Source organism: Camelus ferus, chromosome 9 (genome assembly GCF_009834535.1).
Source record: "Camelus ferus isolate YT-003-E chromosome 9, BCGSAC_Cfer_1.0, whole genome shotgun sequence".
NCBI lineage: Eukaryota > Metazoa > Chordata > Mammalia > Artiodactyla > Camelidae > Camelus > Camelus ferus.
Genome location: NC_045704.1, coordinates 12,410,383 through 12,424,365, shown reverse-complemented (window position 1 = coordinate 12,424,365; position 13,983 = coordinate 12,410,383). Strand labels below are relative to the sequence as shown.

Here is a 13,983-nt window from a genome sequence, read left to right as displayed (position 1 = left end):
GGACAGAGGATCGCAGGCCTGGACCTAAACAGGCGGCAAGCAGTACCGGGTGAAGAAGGATAGATGGAGACGGTTGTGTTGGGCTCCTAACATTGCTTGGACGGTGGGGTGAATCTTAAGAAGAGGCAGAGCCACAAAAATTAGAAACAGTCCTAAACGGGCTGGGAGAGTGAGGGGGCGGGACTGAACGTGGGGGCGGGAACTGGAAATGGAGAGTGGATAGAAATGGCACTAGGCTAGAGCCATTTGAAAGGGGACAGGACAAGGGGAACAGAGACTGAGAACCAGTGAGAAGGGGGCGGAGATGAGCGAGGCCTGGAAACCTGAGACCTTCTGGCTAGGATTAAGGGAGGGGGCGAGATAAAGAAGGGATGGGGTCGGAGCTGCAAGCTTGGTCTGATTAGACGGGGCTGGGCTGGGAGAATGTCAGGATGGATGGGGAGGGACTGAAGGAAGTGGGTGGGGTCTAGGAATGGTAGAAACGTCTTGAATGGGCTGTGGAAAGGCAAGACTAAGAGAGGAGCAGGGCTTTAAGGGGCTTGAAAGCAACAAGGCTAGGCGGAGGCGAGGCGGGACTAAGAGAGTGTAGAGAATGGATAAGGAAAAGTTGCGACCTGCAAAAAGTACAAAGCTACCAGGCTAGATGGAGCGGTGGGACCTAGAACGGGGAGTCTTGGGGGCCAGAGAACCTGGAAGAGCGCCATAAGGGTCATCAGGGCCTTAGGGAGGGGACGAGAACTTCCAATTGGTGAGGGAAAGGGGATGAGGTCTAGATAACGGCGGAGTGAAGGCAGGACAAGCAAGGAATGGATGAGAACTGGTGAGGAGGGTGTACTAAGGGAGGCGGAGGAGAGAAACCAAAACACCGAGAACAGGCTAGGCTAAGGCAATAGGTGGGGCCAAGGGGAAATTGGGCGGGGGTAGGTGTCAGAGTCCAGGTGGGAGGGCAGAGGTGGAGAGTTGGGGCGGGGCTAATGGAGGACAGGGCCAGAGCTAGGAGGACTGCCCCAGAGAGGGTTAGGCCCCGCCCTCTGGGCTGGCTTAGACGCAGGTGTTAGGGCGCAGGCGCAGAAGCGGGGCCAGTGGCTGCGGCGGGAGAAGGCGGTGCCTGTGGGAGCGAAGGGGGCGGGTCAGGGGCCACCCGCGTCCCCGCCGCACTGTCCCGGGTTCGCCGCCTCCCTCTGCAGGTGCGGCGGCTGGTTGGTATCGCCTCCCTACCCATCCTCTCTCCCGTTTCTGTGTCTCTTAGTCTCTTTTTCTCCCCTCTTTCTGAATATTTGTCCCCTCGTCTCTGCCCTCACCCCTTTGAGACCCTTGGCCGCTCCTTTCGAAGTCTCTGCACTCCCTCTGGGTCTCTGTACCATTGTTCTCTGAGTCTGTCCCCCTCATTCTGAGTCTTGCCGCTCTTCTCTCTGAGCCTCAGTCTCCTCTCCCCACGACTGTCTCCGTATCACCACTCCCAGTCTTTTTCTCTTGGCCTCTTTACCTTTTTCTTGGATTTACCTCCCTTGGTCTCTGTTCCCTTCAGTCTGTCCCACTTCTTTGTGTCTCTGTCTTCCACTTCCCCCACCCCCAACCCCAGGGTCTGTTCCCTCTTCTCTTTGGGTCTCTGCCCATCCATCTGGGTCTCTGCCCATTCATCTGGGTCTCTGTCCCCCTCGCTCTTGTTGACCACCTCCTTCTAGTCTTTCTCCCCTCCTCCAGCTGTTTTCTCCCCTTTGTCACTGCCTTTTCTCTTTCTGTCCTTTTTCCTTCTCTCTTTCCCTTCCCTGGGTCTCTATCCCGCCTCCACCCAGTGCCTCTTTGACCCCTTTCTGAGTCTCTGGTCCCACTTCTTTTGGGACTCTGTCCCGCTGTCCTTCAGTCTCTGGATCTTTGTCCCTTTCTCTCTGGCTCCCACCCCATCACCCTCTCTAACCCTCATACTGGCCAGGACTTGAGGCTGCGTCACTGCAGAGAGTTGCAGAGTGGGGCCTGTCCTGCGGACCAGAGAGGTAGTTTTCCCGAACTTCCCCACCTGCAACTAGATTCCCCTACTGCCTCCTGATCCAGTATCCTCGGGCAGTCTTCAAGCCCCCAATGGGACCCAGGAGGGCAGAGAAAAGAAATTGAGGCATCCAACTCTTCTCCGCCCCGAATTCTGGTGTTTCCCCAGGCAGAAGCAGTGAAACCTGAGGTGGGGTAATTGGGCTTGGGTTGAGCGAGGCATCTGGGCAAGTCGAGGGTGGGGGTGGAGGCTGGAGCAGGGGTTGAATAAGCACTAGGGGGCTGGCAGTATGGGCTAGGGTAAGGACCTAAGTCAGCCATTCTCCCTTATACCCTCCCCCTACACCCACCCCAACTCTACTTTTCTCTTCTGCATTGACAGCAGCCAGGCACGGGATCAAGTTACCAAATCAGCGGTTTTTGCAGAGGTCAGAAGGTGTGGGAGGTGGTGCGGGCTGGCGGGGATGGGGGGGGCGGTGGGGACATGGGAATAGGGGACAGTATGGATTGAGACTCGGGATTAGAGACCACGGGATAGGGGGAGGAGGCTCGGTTAAGGCGTAATAGGATGTTCCAGACTTCGTCAGGCCCTGGGAAATTTGGATGCCGTCACTCCCACATGGCCCTCCCCAGACCCCACCAAGGTATACGGGGATTTGAGCGCCTGAATTCTCCACCCATGGGGGAGGCATCTGGAGACACGATGAGGGCTTGGGTTAAGGGATACCCAGCTCTACAAACAGACCACAGGGAAGTGAGCTCGATTTTTGGCGACAGACACTAGAAAAGGGGAAGCCAATGTCTGTTCCTCTTCCTTCTTAATCTATCCTTTCTCAGGTCCTCAAGGCATAAAATTCCTGAAAGCCCCTGAAATCTCACCTCCCTCATCCTCGGCACCCCCTCCTAACTCTCCCTCCTCCATTTCCCAAAGCCCTGGAATTGGGGAAGGATCTTCCCCTTCCTGACTTCTAGGACCCCTGCCTTGTTCCTCCGCCCCAATTCCTTTCAGTTCCAAATCCAGGAAAGACGGCCTCCCAGGCACTAAAGCTGAAAATATGGGGACTCCCTGCCTGTGATCCTCGGTTCCACCCCCCCCCACCCCAACCCCGGCCCGCAGACTCTCCAAGTACCTCTCCGCTGTATGTTTGAGTCCCCGTCTCCTGAGTCCCCCTCCTCCAAAACTGGGATTTGGGCTGTCTTACCGCCCCCAACCCTGAGCCGTCTTCCCCTCCCCCGTACTCACCCCAAGTCGAGGCGGGGCAGGAATGGGGGAATTCGGGGCTGTCGATGGGGGAGGGGTGACCCAGCCCCGGCAGCTCTGGGCAGCAAGAGGCTGCGGAGGGGGGGAGTGACATCATCGCCGGAGGAGGGACAGCTCAGGCCCCCACAACCCGGGGGCTTCAAGCCCCGCCTTTATGGTGTGCCCTGGGGTCCAGGAATCCCAAGGGTAGAGAGGAGGAACAGGAGATGAAATCTGTGGGAACGGCATCCCCTCCCCTTAGAACAAGGGTTGGAAAACCCTTTACGATTTCAGCCACCCCCTACTGCCACCTGTCGCTGCCTTCGCGACCTGTCGCCGCCTTCACGACCTGTCGCCTCCCACGCGTGTTGTGGCTGCGCCCGCCCCCGACAGGACGTGAACACGGCCTAGACTACAACGTCCGTGATGCTCTGCGGTGTCAGGTGCCTTTGAAGAGAGGCAGTGTAGGCGAGGGGCTTCATGGGCTTCGTAGTATAGGACCCACGCTTCAGTGTGAGCCTTGGAGAAAAGGAGTTATACATTTTAATTTCCCGTCTTCCTCAACTCCACAGAGCCGGACACTAACTTTTCTCTGCAAAAATCACGCGCTTAAAAAAGAAAGAAAGAAAGAAAGAAAGGAGCTACCCAGTAGGTTCCATGGAGATAGTGGATTTTTACTGAGCAGTGGGGCCTCGGCGATCACCCGGTACGCATGCGCATAACAGGCTTCAACCGAGAACTGCGCCTGCGCGAGCCCACTGCTTCACGGTTCGACCCCACGGACACGAGCGCGCGCCAGCCCCACTCGGGCGCGGCTTTTCCCGTCGCCACGGTCGAAGACGGCCACGTAGCTGCCCAAGAAGACATCGCCGAGGATCCAGAGGGGCCCTGCAGGCGGAGGCATGTCCAGAGCCTGGAAGCCGGACAAGCAGAGGCGGACGCCACCCCGAGCAATCTACAAGGCGACAAAACGAGACATGGGTGTTACGCCCGCGGGCCTTGCTTTTTCCTGGGAGCCAAGCTTCGACCCGCCCACTACCCTCGGGCACTAGAAATATTTCTGTGGCCCCTGCTTGGTCCTAGTGACGTCTCCCTCCCAGACCCATCCTCTCAAACCCCATTGGCTTGCGTCGCTCTGACTTCATTGTGACGGCAACCTACCTTAATGACGTAGTCCTGAGCCGTAAGGTTAAACCAGACACCCCCAAGGCGGAAGGAGACCTGGGGGAGCGTTGGAATTTTCGAGCACTGGATGAGGTACTGAAGGAAAAGAGGAACAAGTGGAGATGAGGGATTCCTACTCTGCTCACTCAATTTCTTTCCGAGGATCCCCAGAGCAATAGGATAATGTCCATTTGGGGTAGCTAGGTATTCAGGGCCTTGTGTGGCCGGCTCTGCTGCCTTCTCTAGCCTTACTGGCTCTTCCCTCACTCCTATAGAGTTGTTGCCACTTCCTCTAGGCTCCCATTTGATCAAAACCTCTTTTCCTCTAATTGTAAATCGAAAACTGGTCCTATTGAGTCCACAGGTGTATTTAATTCTTCTTGGTCTTATACTGTGCCCAAAATGTTTTAAACATTAATCACCAGCGGTATGCTATGACGGTACAGGTTGTATCCTGTGGAGTCTGCTGCTGTGCCATCTTAGGCAAGTTACTGAACCTCTCTGTGCCTCAGTTTGCACTCTGAAGATGTAGATGATACTACCTCACAGGGATGTTGTGTGATAAATAAATGAATTACCTTGAAAGACTGCCTGACAACCTAGTAAATGCTAGTATTATTTACAAACCAAGAGCTTTCAAATAATGTTTTAGGGTTTCTCCAACAAACCAGAAGATCTGGCTTTCCCTCCATGGCAATACCTGGCTGGAACTGAGTAACTGAGAATTGCCCTTTTTGGATGGATGGGGCATGTGCTTTCCAGTTTGCCTCAATTCCCACCACTCCCAAATACCTAACAATATAATATTATTAATAACTGCAGAGATATTTATCTTCCTTAAATACCAATAGCAGTTACCTTGTTGGGGAAATAAGGAATGGTGAGAACAAGGTTGAATCGAGAGTGCATAACTCTTGAAAGGAGAGATGACATGGCGACGACAGACAGGCATCAGAGCGTTGTGCTAAGCACCTTAAGTAGATTAATCGATTCACAACATACCTAAAAGGTGAGTCTTAGTAACCCTATTTTATTTTATTTTATTTTATTTAAAATAATGGCTTTAATCATTATTTTAAGTATTTGGTAGGGGAAAGTTTGCTTTAATTAAATATACATACCAGTGATACTGGCAAGATTAAAGTTACTCCTAATGATAGTAACCCTATTTTAGAGATTAGGAAACTGAGGCAAAGGAGTGTTAGGTGACTTGTCCAAGGCCACAGCTAGTAAATGGCAGAGGTAGAGTCCAACCCGGGCGACCCACGCCCGTAACCACCATGATCTACATGGTCCCCTTACAAGCCTACAGACACCGCAGGCGTTGGACTCGGAGCCTCAGAAACTTAGTTTTCTCCACCCTCTGAAAAGTACCAAGTAGCACAGCAGTAGAGTTGCAGAAATTTGGACCTGGAAGGCCCTGCCCGGAAATTGCAGGGCTGCAGGAGCTGGGAGTGGGTGGGCTGCTCTTCTGTTGTGCTGTGTGTGTGCTCAAAGCCACTGTGTGTGTCTTCTGAGAGCCTACACTCAGCAGGTGCTCCTCCCAGCCCTCTGGCTCCTCCTACCCTGTCTCTCCCTTCACTCCAGGTAGGTGTCCCCCATGGCTGCTCCGGGGACCTCCTCTCTCCTAGGAGGGCTCCCTTCCTGCATGGCTCTGATCACTGTCTAAAGCTGATGGCCCCTAAATAGGATTCCTGAGCTACTTCCACACCTTCCCCAGACATCGGTAGGCTTCTCCCTCCCATCCAGTCCCGAATAAACCTGCATCATCATCCCCTCCCAACCACCAAGTCGCTCAGAATAGACACTTGGGAGGTGTCCTTGCTTCCTCCCACTAACCCCCAGCCTGTCACTCCCAAGGTCCAGTGCATTCTGCCCTGGGATACCTCCTAGCCACCTGATTAACACCCTCGAGCCAGAGCATCCTGCCCAATGTCCACCATTAAATCCCTATTAGCCTTCCCAGCCCACAGCCACCATACACGGGGTCCTCACCTCCCCCATCAGCAGGGGTACTCCCCCAATGGCTTTATTCAGAGCCCGGATCTCCTCGGTGGGTCCCGTGATGAGAGACGTGCCTGTGTCCAGAATGGCAGCACAGCCCTGGGCACAAAGAGTCAGCCCTGTGCCCACCTTCACACTGTGAGGTGGAAGCAGGCAGTCATTAGAGCCAGCATCCTAGGAGGCCAGACCCCCGGCCCCCTCCTTCCTCAGACCCAGGAATCCAACCGCCCCTCCCACCACCAGCCCCTCCTCCATCAGACTTAAGAGTCCAGGTCCTCAGCTCCCTTCTCTCCAGGATATTGGACATTAGGCTCTAGAACACTCCTCCCAGACCTGGGACACCAGGTTCCTCACCTCTCCATGTGGATCTGCCAGTAGGCAGGGATCGTGACCAGCACGAAGGTGAGGGGTGGGATGTAGTGAGCTGGGTCTGAGCCGCCCAGGACCAGCTCTCCTCCATCAGCTGCCTCAGGGTCCCTGCAGGGGCAGAGAGCTCTCAGTGTCATGGGTATTTCTCCTGGCAGCCCCAGGAGTGGCCAAGGAAGGGACTTCCTGTCAATGGGGTGGTTTCTGGGTTCTAGTTGGGGTAGTGGGATGCAGGTAGGGCCCTGATGTTGGGACTGGAAACAAGGAAAGAAGTCAAGAGAAATGGGGCTTTCTCAGTGGAGGCTAGGATTTTAGGGTTTCGGGGGCTCCTTGAAGTGGGCAAGGGACTTCTTGATTTGGCTGTGGAAGGGAGAACTTTGAGGGGGAATTTAAGTGGAGCACTGGGGTTTCTGAATTGGCCTTGGGAGGTGTGATTATGAGTAATGAGGCTCCCTGGGTGGATGATGAGACTTTCTGAATTGCTGGTCTTGAAATTCAGAGGAATTAGACTTTCCCAATTGGCTGAGAGTGATGGGAAGGAGGGGCAGGGACTTCCTGGAAGTGTAGTAGGTGGGTGGGTCTTCTTGGCTTGGACATCAGGGAAACTGAAGGCATAGAATTTCCTGCCTGTTGGGGATAGGCCTCCGGGAAGGAAGGTGGAGGCTTCCTGGATCAGGGCTGGGGGCTGGGTGCTGGGGCTTTCTGAGCACAGCAAGTTTGAGCTTCCTAAAAGCTGGATAGGATTTCTTAGATTCAAGCAGGCAATTCCTGACTTCTGATGGGTGTTCTCAGATGAAATTGGGGTTCTTTATGGTGAAGATGGGATTGATAAATTCAGTATTTGATTGGATAGGGCATGGAATTTCCTAGTTTGAGTTTTTGTTGTTGTTGTTTAATTGTAGTGTTGTTGATTTACAATGTTGTGTTAGCTTCTGGAGTACAGCATAGTGATTAAGTTATACATTTATATATATATTTTTTCATATTCTTTTCCATTATAGGTTATTATATGATATTGACTATAGTTCCCTGTGCTATACAGTAGGACCTTGTTGTTTACCTAGTTTGAGTTGGAAATACGGGTCATTTTAAATATTGGTGAGTTTCTTTAGTTGGTCTTAAGGTGTTGCTTAGTGAGTGTGACTTCTGAATAGGGTTCTGGTGTTTCTTATATTGGGAAGATGACTTCCGGAATGGAAGGTGGAACTTCCTGTGTCGGTGGGTGACTTCCTCAATGGCAAATAGCTCAGTGACTTCCTGAGTGGAAAGTGGGACTTCCTAAAGGAGGGGTGGAACTTCCTTGTTGGGGCTAGGATTCATAGGAAGGTAGACCTTTCCCCAATACCTGTTGAGATAGAAGGAGAAGACAGGCTTATCCAGTAGCCCCTGGTCCACCAGTATATCCAGTGGGGGCCGAACTCCTCCTACAGCCAGAACAGGAAAACCGAGGCCCAATACCCCATCGAAGTGGGCAAAAGTGAAGACCAGGCTGGGCTCCCACAGAGCCTCCCCAAAAATCACGGATGCACCTCTGAGTCCTCCAATCTGGGGTAGATTCAAATGGAGCAAATTACTTCTGGGAGAATATTACCGACATATCTCTGAGATCTCCCCAAATAAGGCATGAATCCCAGGCCTGGGGACACATGGAAACAACTCCAACTGCCTAGGAAGCTTTGACTTGTAACTTAAGGAGGCTTTTGCGCCTTTCCCCTTTCTCCAAGAAGCCCTTCCCCTGCCTGGGAAGCCCCGCCCTCTTCCTCAGCCAGCCCTGCCCCTTCCTGGGAAGCCCCGCCCTCTTCCTCAGGAAGTCCTGCCTCTCCCAATTCAGAAGTCCCATCACTGGGACATCACGGGGTCTTCACCCAGGAGACCCCGCCTCCTCCAGCCCCTCCCTAAATCAGATAATCTTAGAGCTCTTCTAGGTTCTAGCCTTCCTGGGACCAAGGTCAGGCACCGTCAGCTTGTCCTCACTCAGGATGCCGTCTAGGCGCCCAGTTCCGTATTGAATGGCAAACTTGGTCCCATTGGGCCGGAAGGAGCTGGAGGCTTTGGAGTTGAAACGGTGGTGGAACCCTAGGTCAGAAGATCAGGGAGGTGTCACTGGGGGAGAAGAGTCTCCCCAGTGCCTCCTGCTGTCTGGCCTACTCACCTGCAAGGGTGTGTTGAAAAAGAACAGAGCCTCAAAATACCCTGGGAAGACGGGGTCCAGCACCCCCACCTCCTTCTCCCTTTACCACCATTCAGCCTAATTCCCCCTCATGAAAGCTCACAGCAGGGCAGACTGAAGAAGTGGCATCTCACGGACGGGACCCAGAGATTGGACGAGCCAGTGTCAAAGACGACAGAGAAGTTCTGTGGGGGTGTTCCCAGCCCAATTTGCCCATAATACTGGGCCTGCCGGCAAAACAGGAGAGATGGTGGGTGAAGAGCTTGACTTGCGGGCAGGAAGTGGGGGGTGAGGGGGTCGCTGTGTGGGGCTGTGACTCACGTTCATGTAGTTGGAGAGAGGCACAAAGAAGGCCTTGTCCCCAGGCGATGGGGCCCCCAAACTGGGGGGCTCTGCTGGCTTCTCCCATCCCCTCAGTGGGTTCAGGGTTCTGAGTCCAGTGTAGACTCTGCGAAGTGGAATCCTATAGGGGAGGACATACCAACGTGAAGGATCTACCCTTTCTGGAGATTCTCTAGAACAGACTTTCCCAAATAAGATATAATGACAGTGCGGACATTTCCATGGCCCTATAATAACAGTCATTACCAGAAGCCCGACAAAGGCAATCTTTTGGGAAACTCTACCAAACCATGATGACAGCAAGGAGGGTATAGCTCAGGGGTAGAGTGCCTGCTTAGCATGCATGAAGCCCTGGGTTCAATCCCCAGTACCTCCATTAAAATAAATAAGTAAATAAATCAATAAGTCAATAAACCTAATTACCACCCCCCACCAAAAAAACACAATGACAAATTTCCCCAGACTCTCCAAGAGCAAACCATACCAAACAGACATTTTCCTGAAGACATTTCAATAAAAGGCACTCCAAAGAATGGAAAATAAGTCATTCCCAGGGAATGGACATACACAAGGTTTTACAAAGATCCTCACATAAAAGTAGCCTTGGCAGAAACCTATACATACTTCTCCCATTGCACTGGGAGAAAAAAAATGAAAGAACCAAATCCTAATTTTGCTTTTTTACACTAAAGTGGATTCCAGATATTTCAAATGTACAATGCACTTAATGTGCAATGTGAAATTGTAAGAGCACTGGAAGGAAGCAAAATGTTTAAATAACTCTAGGGAAAGGATGGCTTTTCTAAGCATGATACCAAGATCAGAAATCATGGGGTGGAGGGAGAATATAGCTCAGTGGTAGAGTGCATGCATAGCATGTACAATGTCCTGGGTTCAATCCCCAGTACCTCCATGAAATAAATAAACCTAATTACCTCCCCCCTCCAGAAAAAAAGAAAGGAAAAGAAATCGTGGAGGATTTGCTGTACACCAGAAATTAGCACAACACTGAAAATCAACTATACTTCCATTTTAAAAAAATGTTCAACAAGAGAAATAAATAAATACATTTTTAAAATTTAAAATCATGCGGGATATATTAAGGCCAACTCTAAAAATGTAAACTTCTGTACTCTCTCTCTCCCCAGCACACCAAGCTGTGAATAAAGTTAAAAGACCAAAAATTAAAAAATCTATGGAAATAATTACAAGTTGTATGCTAAAGAGCTCATGTCTCTAAAATGTAGAGTGTCTATAAATCAGTAAGAGTAAGACAAACAATCCAGTGCTGGGAGATAGTTCTTCGTGGGTCTCTTCTGTTTCTGCAGAGATACAGACTGCCTGTTTCCAGAGTGTCTTTTCAAGGATTTTTTTAGTGAACAGCCTTGGAAGAGAGAGTCTCTCTCTCGAGCAAAGGGCAAGCAGGTGTATGACCCATTGTAAAAGATTCAGGTTCCCCAAGCCTAGGCTTCCCCTCCTGTAATGCACCTTACTTCCTGAGCAGACATTACCGGGCCCCCTTTATTTCACCCTATGGGAACTGGGGCTCAGAAAATTGACACAAACACTGATATTCTGTCTACCGCTATTGCTGAGAGTAATGAACTGTCTTTTGTCTCCGACCTGGGAGTCTTGTGTCTTCTACCAGCAGCTGTGAAACTGTGCTAAGCTAACTTCACAATTCTTTGATATTAAGTAGGAAAATTGGCAAAAGAAATAAGCAGGTAATTTTCAACAGCAGTACAACTTTTTAAATTTTTTTAAATTATTTCAAAATTTTGGGGGGATCGTGGGAGGTAATTAAGTTTATTTATTTATTATTTTTTAATGGAGGTACTGAGGATGGAACCCAGGACCTCGTGCATGCTTAGCACAGTGCTCTACCACTGAGCTATACCTTTCCCTCTGAAAGCAGTACAACTTCTAAACATAGGGGAGGATATTCAACCCCAACAGTCATCAGAGAAATACAAATAACAAGAGTGGGTGACCTTTTTTTTTTTTGCCCTGCAGATTGGCAAAGAATTACCAATACTCTCTGTTGTCTAGGAGGCGTAGATTGATAAAAAACTTTCTGGAGGACAGTTTGGTAATACTTTCATGAGCCTTAAAATTGTACACAATGTTTAACCCAACTCAGTTTCAACACAACTCAGTTTCAGTTCTAGGAGTTCATCTCTGAAAGAGTAGGAAACTAACAGAATGGCTTCCCTGATGCTAAAGCTTTTTTCTGATTCATTCTGACTTAAAATTCTTGCAACTTGTTTTTCTCTTTTCTCTGACAAGCCCCCATATCTGCTTCACTTGCTCAACTGCATTTGTGCTAAACAACCACCAGCCTTTCCATTATACTCTCCACTCCATATACATTCTTCATCTAAGATAGCTTTTCCTTCAACCCAGAAGCTGTATTCCAGAAAGGTGGTCACAGGCTGATAGCCTGAGAAGAATGAACAGACCCTCCTGAGTTTCTCCATGAGATTCAGGTGGATTCATCAAGATTAAGAAGAATACAACACGCTGGAAAACACCGATTGTTGTCACCTTTCTGTTTCATCCTGTTTTTCTATAAAACCTCAGGACACCAAACCCAAGATGGAGTCACAGTCTCTAAGGCACAAGCCTGCTGTGACTCTCCTTTGCCTGGCAAAGCAATAGAGCTGTTCTTTTTTGATTCTCCCAAAACTCTGCCTCCAAGCCTCAATTTGGCTATTGGGGTTCAGAGGTTGGGTCTTTGGCAACATCTATAGGAGATCATTGGACAAGTGCACAAGGATGTGTTTATGAGGATGTGTCTAATTTTGAAAGCTGGCATCCATCCAATGGCCAACACTGGGTACAACTCAGCTCTGCGACGGAACATGCATAGAATGGAATCTATTAACCACTAAAAAGCGGAAAGTAGCTCTCTAAGCCAGTGGTTTCTCAGAGTGATTTTGAAGCAGATTCACCTAGAGCAGGGATGGCAGGCAAAGTTTTTGGTAAAAGTTTTGCGGGCCATCCATCCCTATTGCAATGACTCAATTTTGTCAATACAGCACAAATGCAGCCATAGGCAACATGTAAACAATTCAAGGTGGCTGAGTTCCATTAAACTTTATTTGCAAAAACAAGTGATTGGCAGGATTTGGCCCTGGAGCTGAGTATTTTGCCAATCCCTGACCTGGAGGGCTAGTTAAAATTCAGAACTGCTTATTTCTGACTGAGTAGGCCTGGGTCAGAGCCCAAAGATTTGCATTTCTAATGAGTTCCCAGGTCCTGCTCATGCTGATGTTGTGGGTCTTGAGTCAACACTCGGAGAATCACTGCTCTTTGTGTTGACTTGAGAAGTGGCCATGATTTGTTAGGCTCAAAAACCAGGTTAGCAAACATCAGGTGCAGTAATATATTTGTACCTGCCTGTAGTTGCTCCTGGAGGCCCTGCTCTCCCCACATCTTTGCTGCCACCCCTCATGTCTCAGTCTTCAAGAGGCTTAAGAATGTGAAGTGGAGAAAAATGTTTCCTGGAAAAGTAGCCCTCTTTCCCCCATCAAGAGTTCCAGGGGGTGGGAGAACAGAAGAGAGGACAGGAGAGATTGGGGGAGGCACCAGAGGTGAGGGGGGTCTAGGGGTCCCCCAACCTGGACTTCTTGAGACCTAAATAGTTTGGAAGATACAAATCTGGGGTAGTCTCAATTTAAATGTCATAGACTTGGGTCTCCAAGATCTACTGGAGGAAGGGTATCACATGCCTGGAGATCTCAGTATCTGATCATCAAAGCTCAGGTTGGGATCAGCAGAGTCCTCCCAAAAATGTGTACTGAGAAGATTGGGACAGTCCCCAGTCAAGGGTTCCAGGGTAGAGCATCTTGGACCCAATTGGCTTGAGTCTTAGGGGAGAACAGGATGGAGCCCTCAGAGGTGAGAACCCAATTTGGAGACACAACTCATGGGCCCTGGGGGGCCAGGTTTGGGAGTCACTGAACTGGGGAGCCTCAAACTTGAAGGGCAAGAGGGAGAGAGCCCACCCCCACGATTTGGGGTGGTGGGGGTCCCCAGTACCTGATAAGCGTGGCCCCGGCGGGCTCCAAGGTCAACAGCGGTGACAGCAGCAGGAGCAGCAGCGGTGGCAGAGACATCTTTGGGGACCTGCGTGTGGACCTAGGTGTCCAACGGCTCCGTTTCCTTTCCCCTGAGACTCCGCCCTGTTCACCGCCCACCTCTGGGTTTCAGAGGCAACAAGGACATGAAGTCTCTCCGGTGGGTGACTCCGGAGCTACAGGTGGGTTACAGGTGGTATTTTTGGAGGAACATGTGGAGTATTTTTGTAGGGTCGCCTGAAGTATTATCCTAGGTCACTAGCGCATCTCACTCCCAATTTTGGTGGTGGTGGTGGAGGGTCTCCTGCGCCCCTCCCCCCTCCATTCTTTAGCTACTCTCGCTTTTACTTACAACTTTCACTTCATTTTTCTGTGACTCATTAACCACAAGGGTTTTCTTGGGTAAGCGAAAGGATGGGCGGGGCGTTTGTGAAGGGTCTGGGGGAAGGGAAAGAGGGTCAGACTAGACGCCTTCTGTCCCATCTTAAGTGGAACTGCTAGAGTGTCAGGATCCCCAACTCTTATGGTTTTATTTGGAAAATACTGAAACACACACACAAATAAAAAGCGTGCATAGCCCCCCCACCATTGAAAAAGTATACAAATAGTTTGCAGTGTCTCTGTGTCTCGGC

At 50.5% G+C, this 13,983-nt stretch overlaps 1 protein-coding gene across 1 annotated transcript; it reads right to left on the bottom strand.

Moving 5' to 3' along the window:
* Positions 1–3,875: 3,875 nt before the first annotated feature.
* NAPSA (napsin A aspartic peptidase) lies at positions 3,876–13,430 on the bottom strand. Its single transcript, XM_014564926.2, has 9 exons — positions 13,314–13,430; positions 9,252–9,393; positions 9,034–9,157; positions 8,718–8,836; positions 8,106–8,305; positions 6,749–6,871; positions 6,386–6,530; positions 4,388–4,486; positions 3,876–4,181 (listed from the first exon to the last, which is right to left on the bottom strand). The coding sequence occupies exons 1-9, from the start codon at positions 13,388–13,390 to the stop codon at positions 3,990–3,992; spliced, it is 1,221 nt and encodes a 406-aa protein (XP_014420412.1). The 5' UTR covers positions 13,391–13,430; the 3' UTR covers positions 3,876–3,989.
* Between the last annotated feature and the right edge of the window lie 553 nt (positions 13,431–13,983).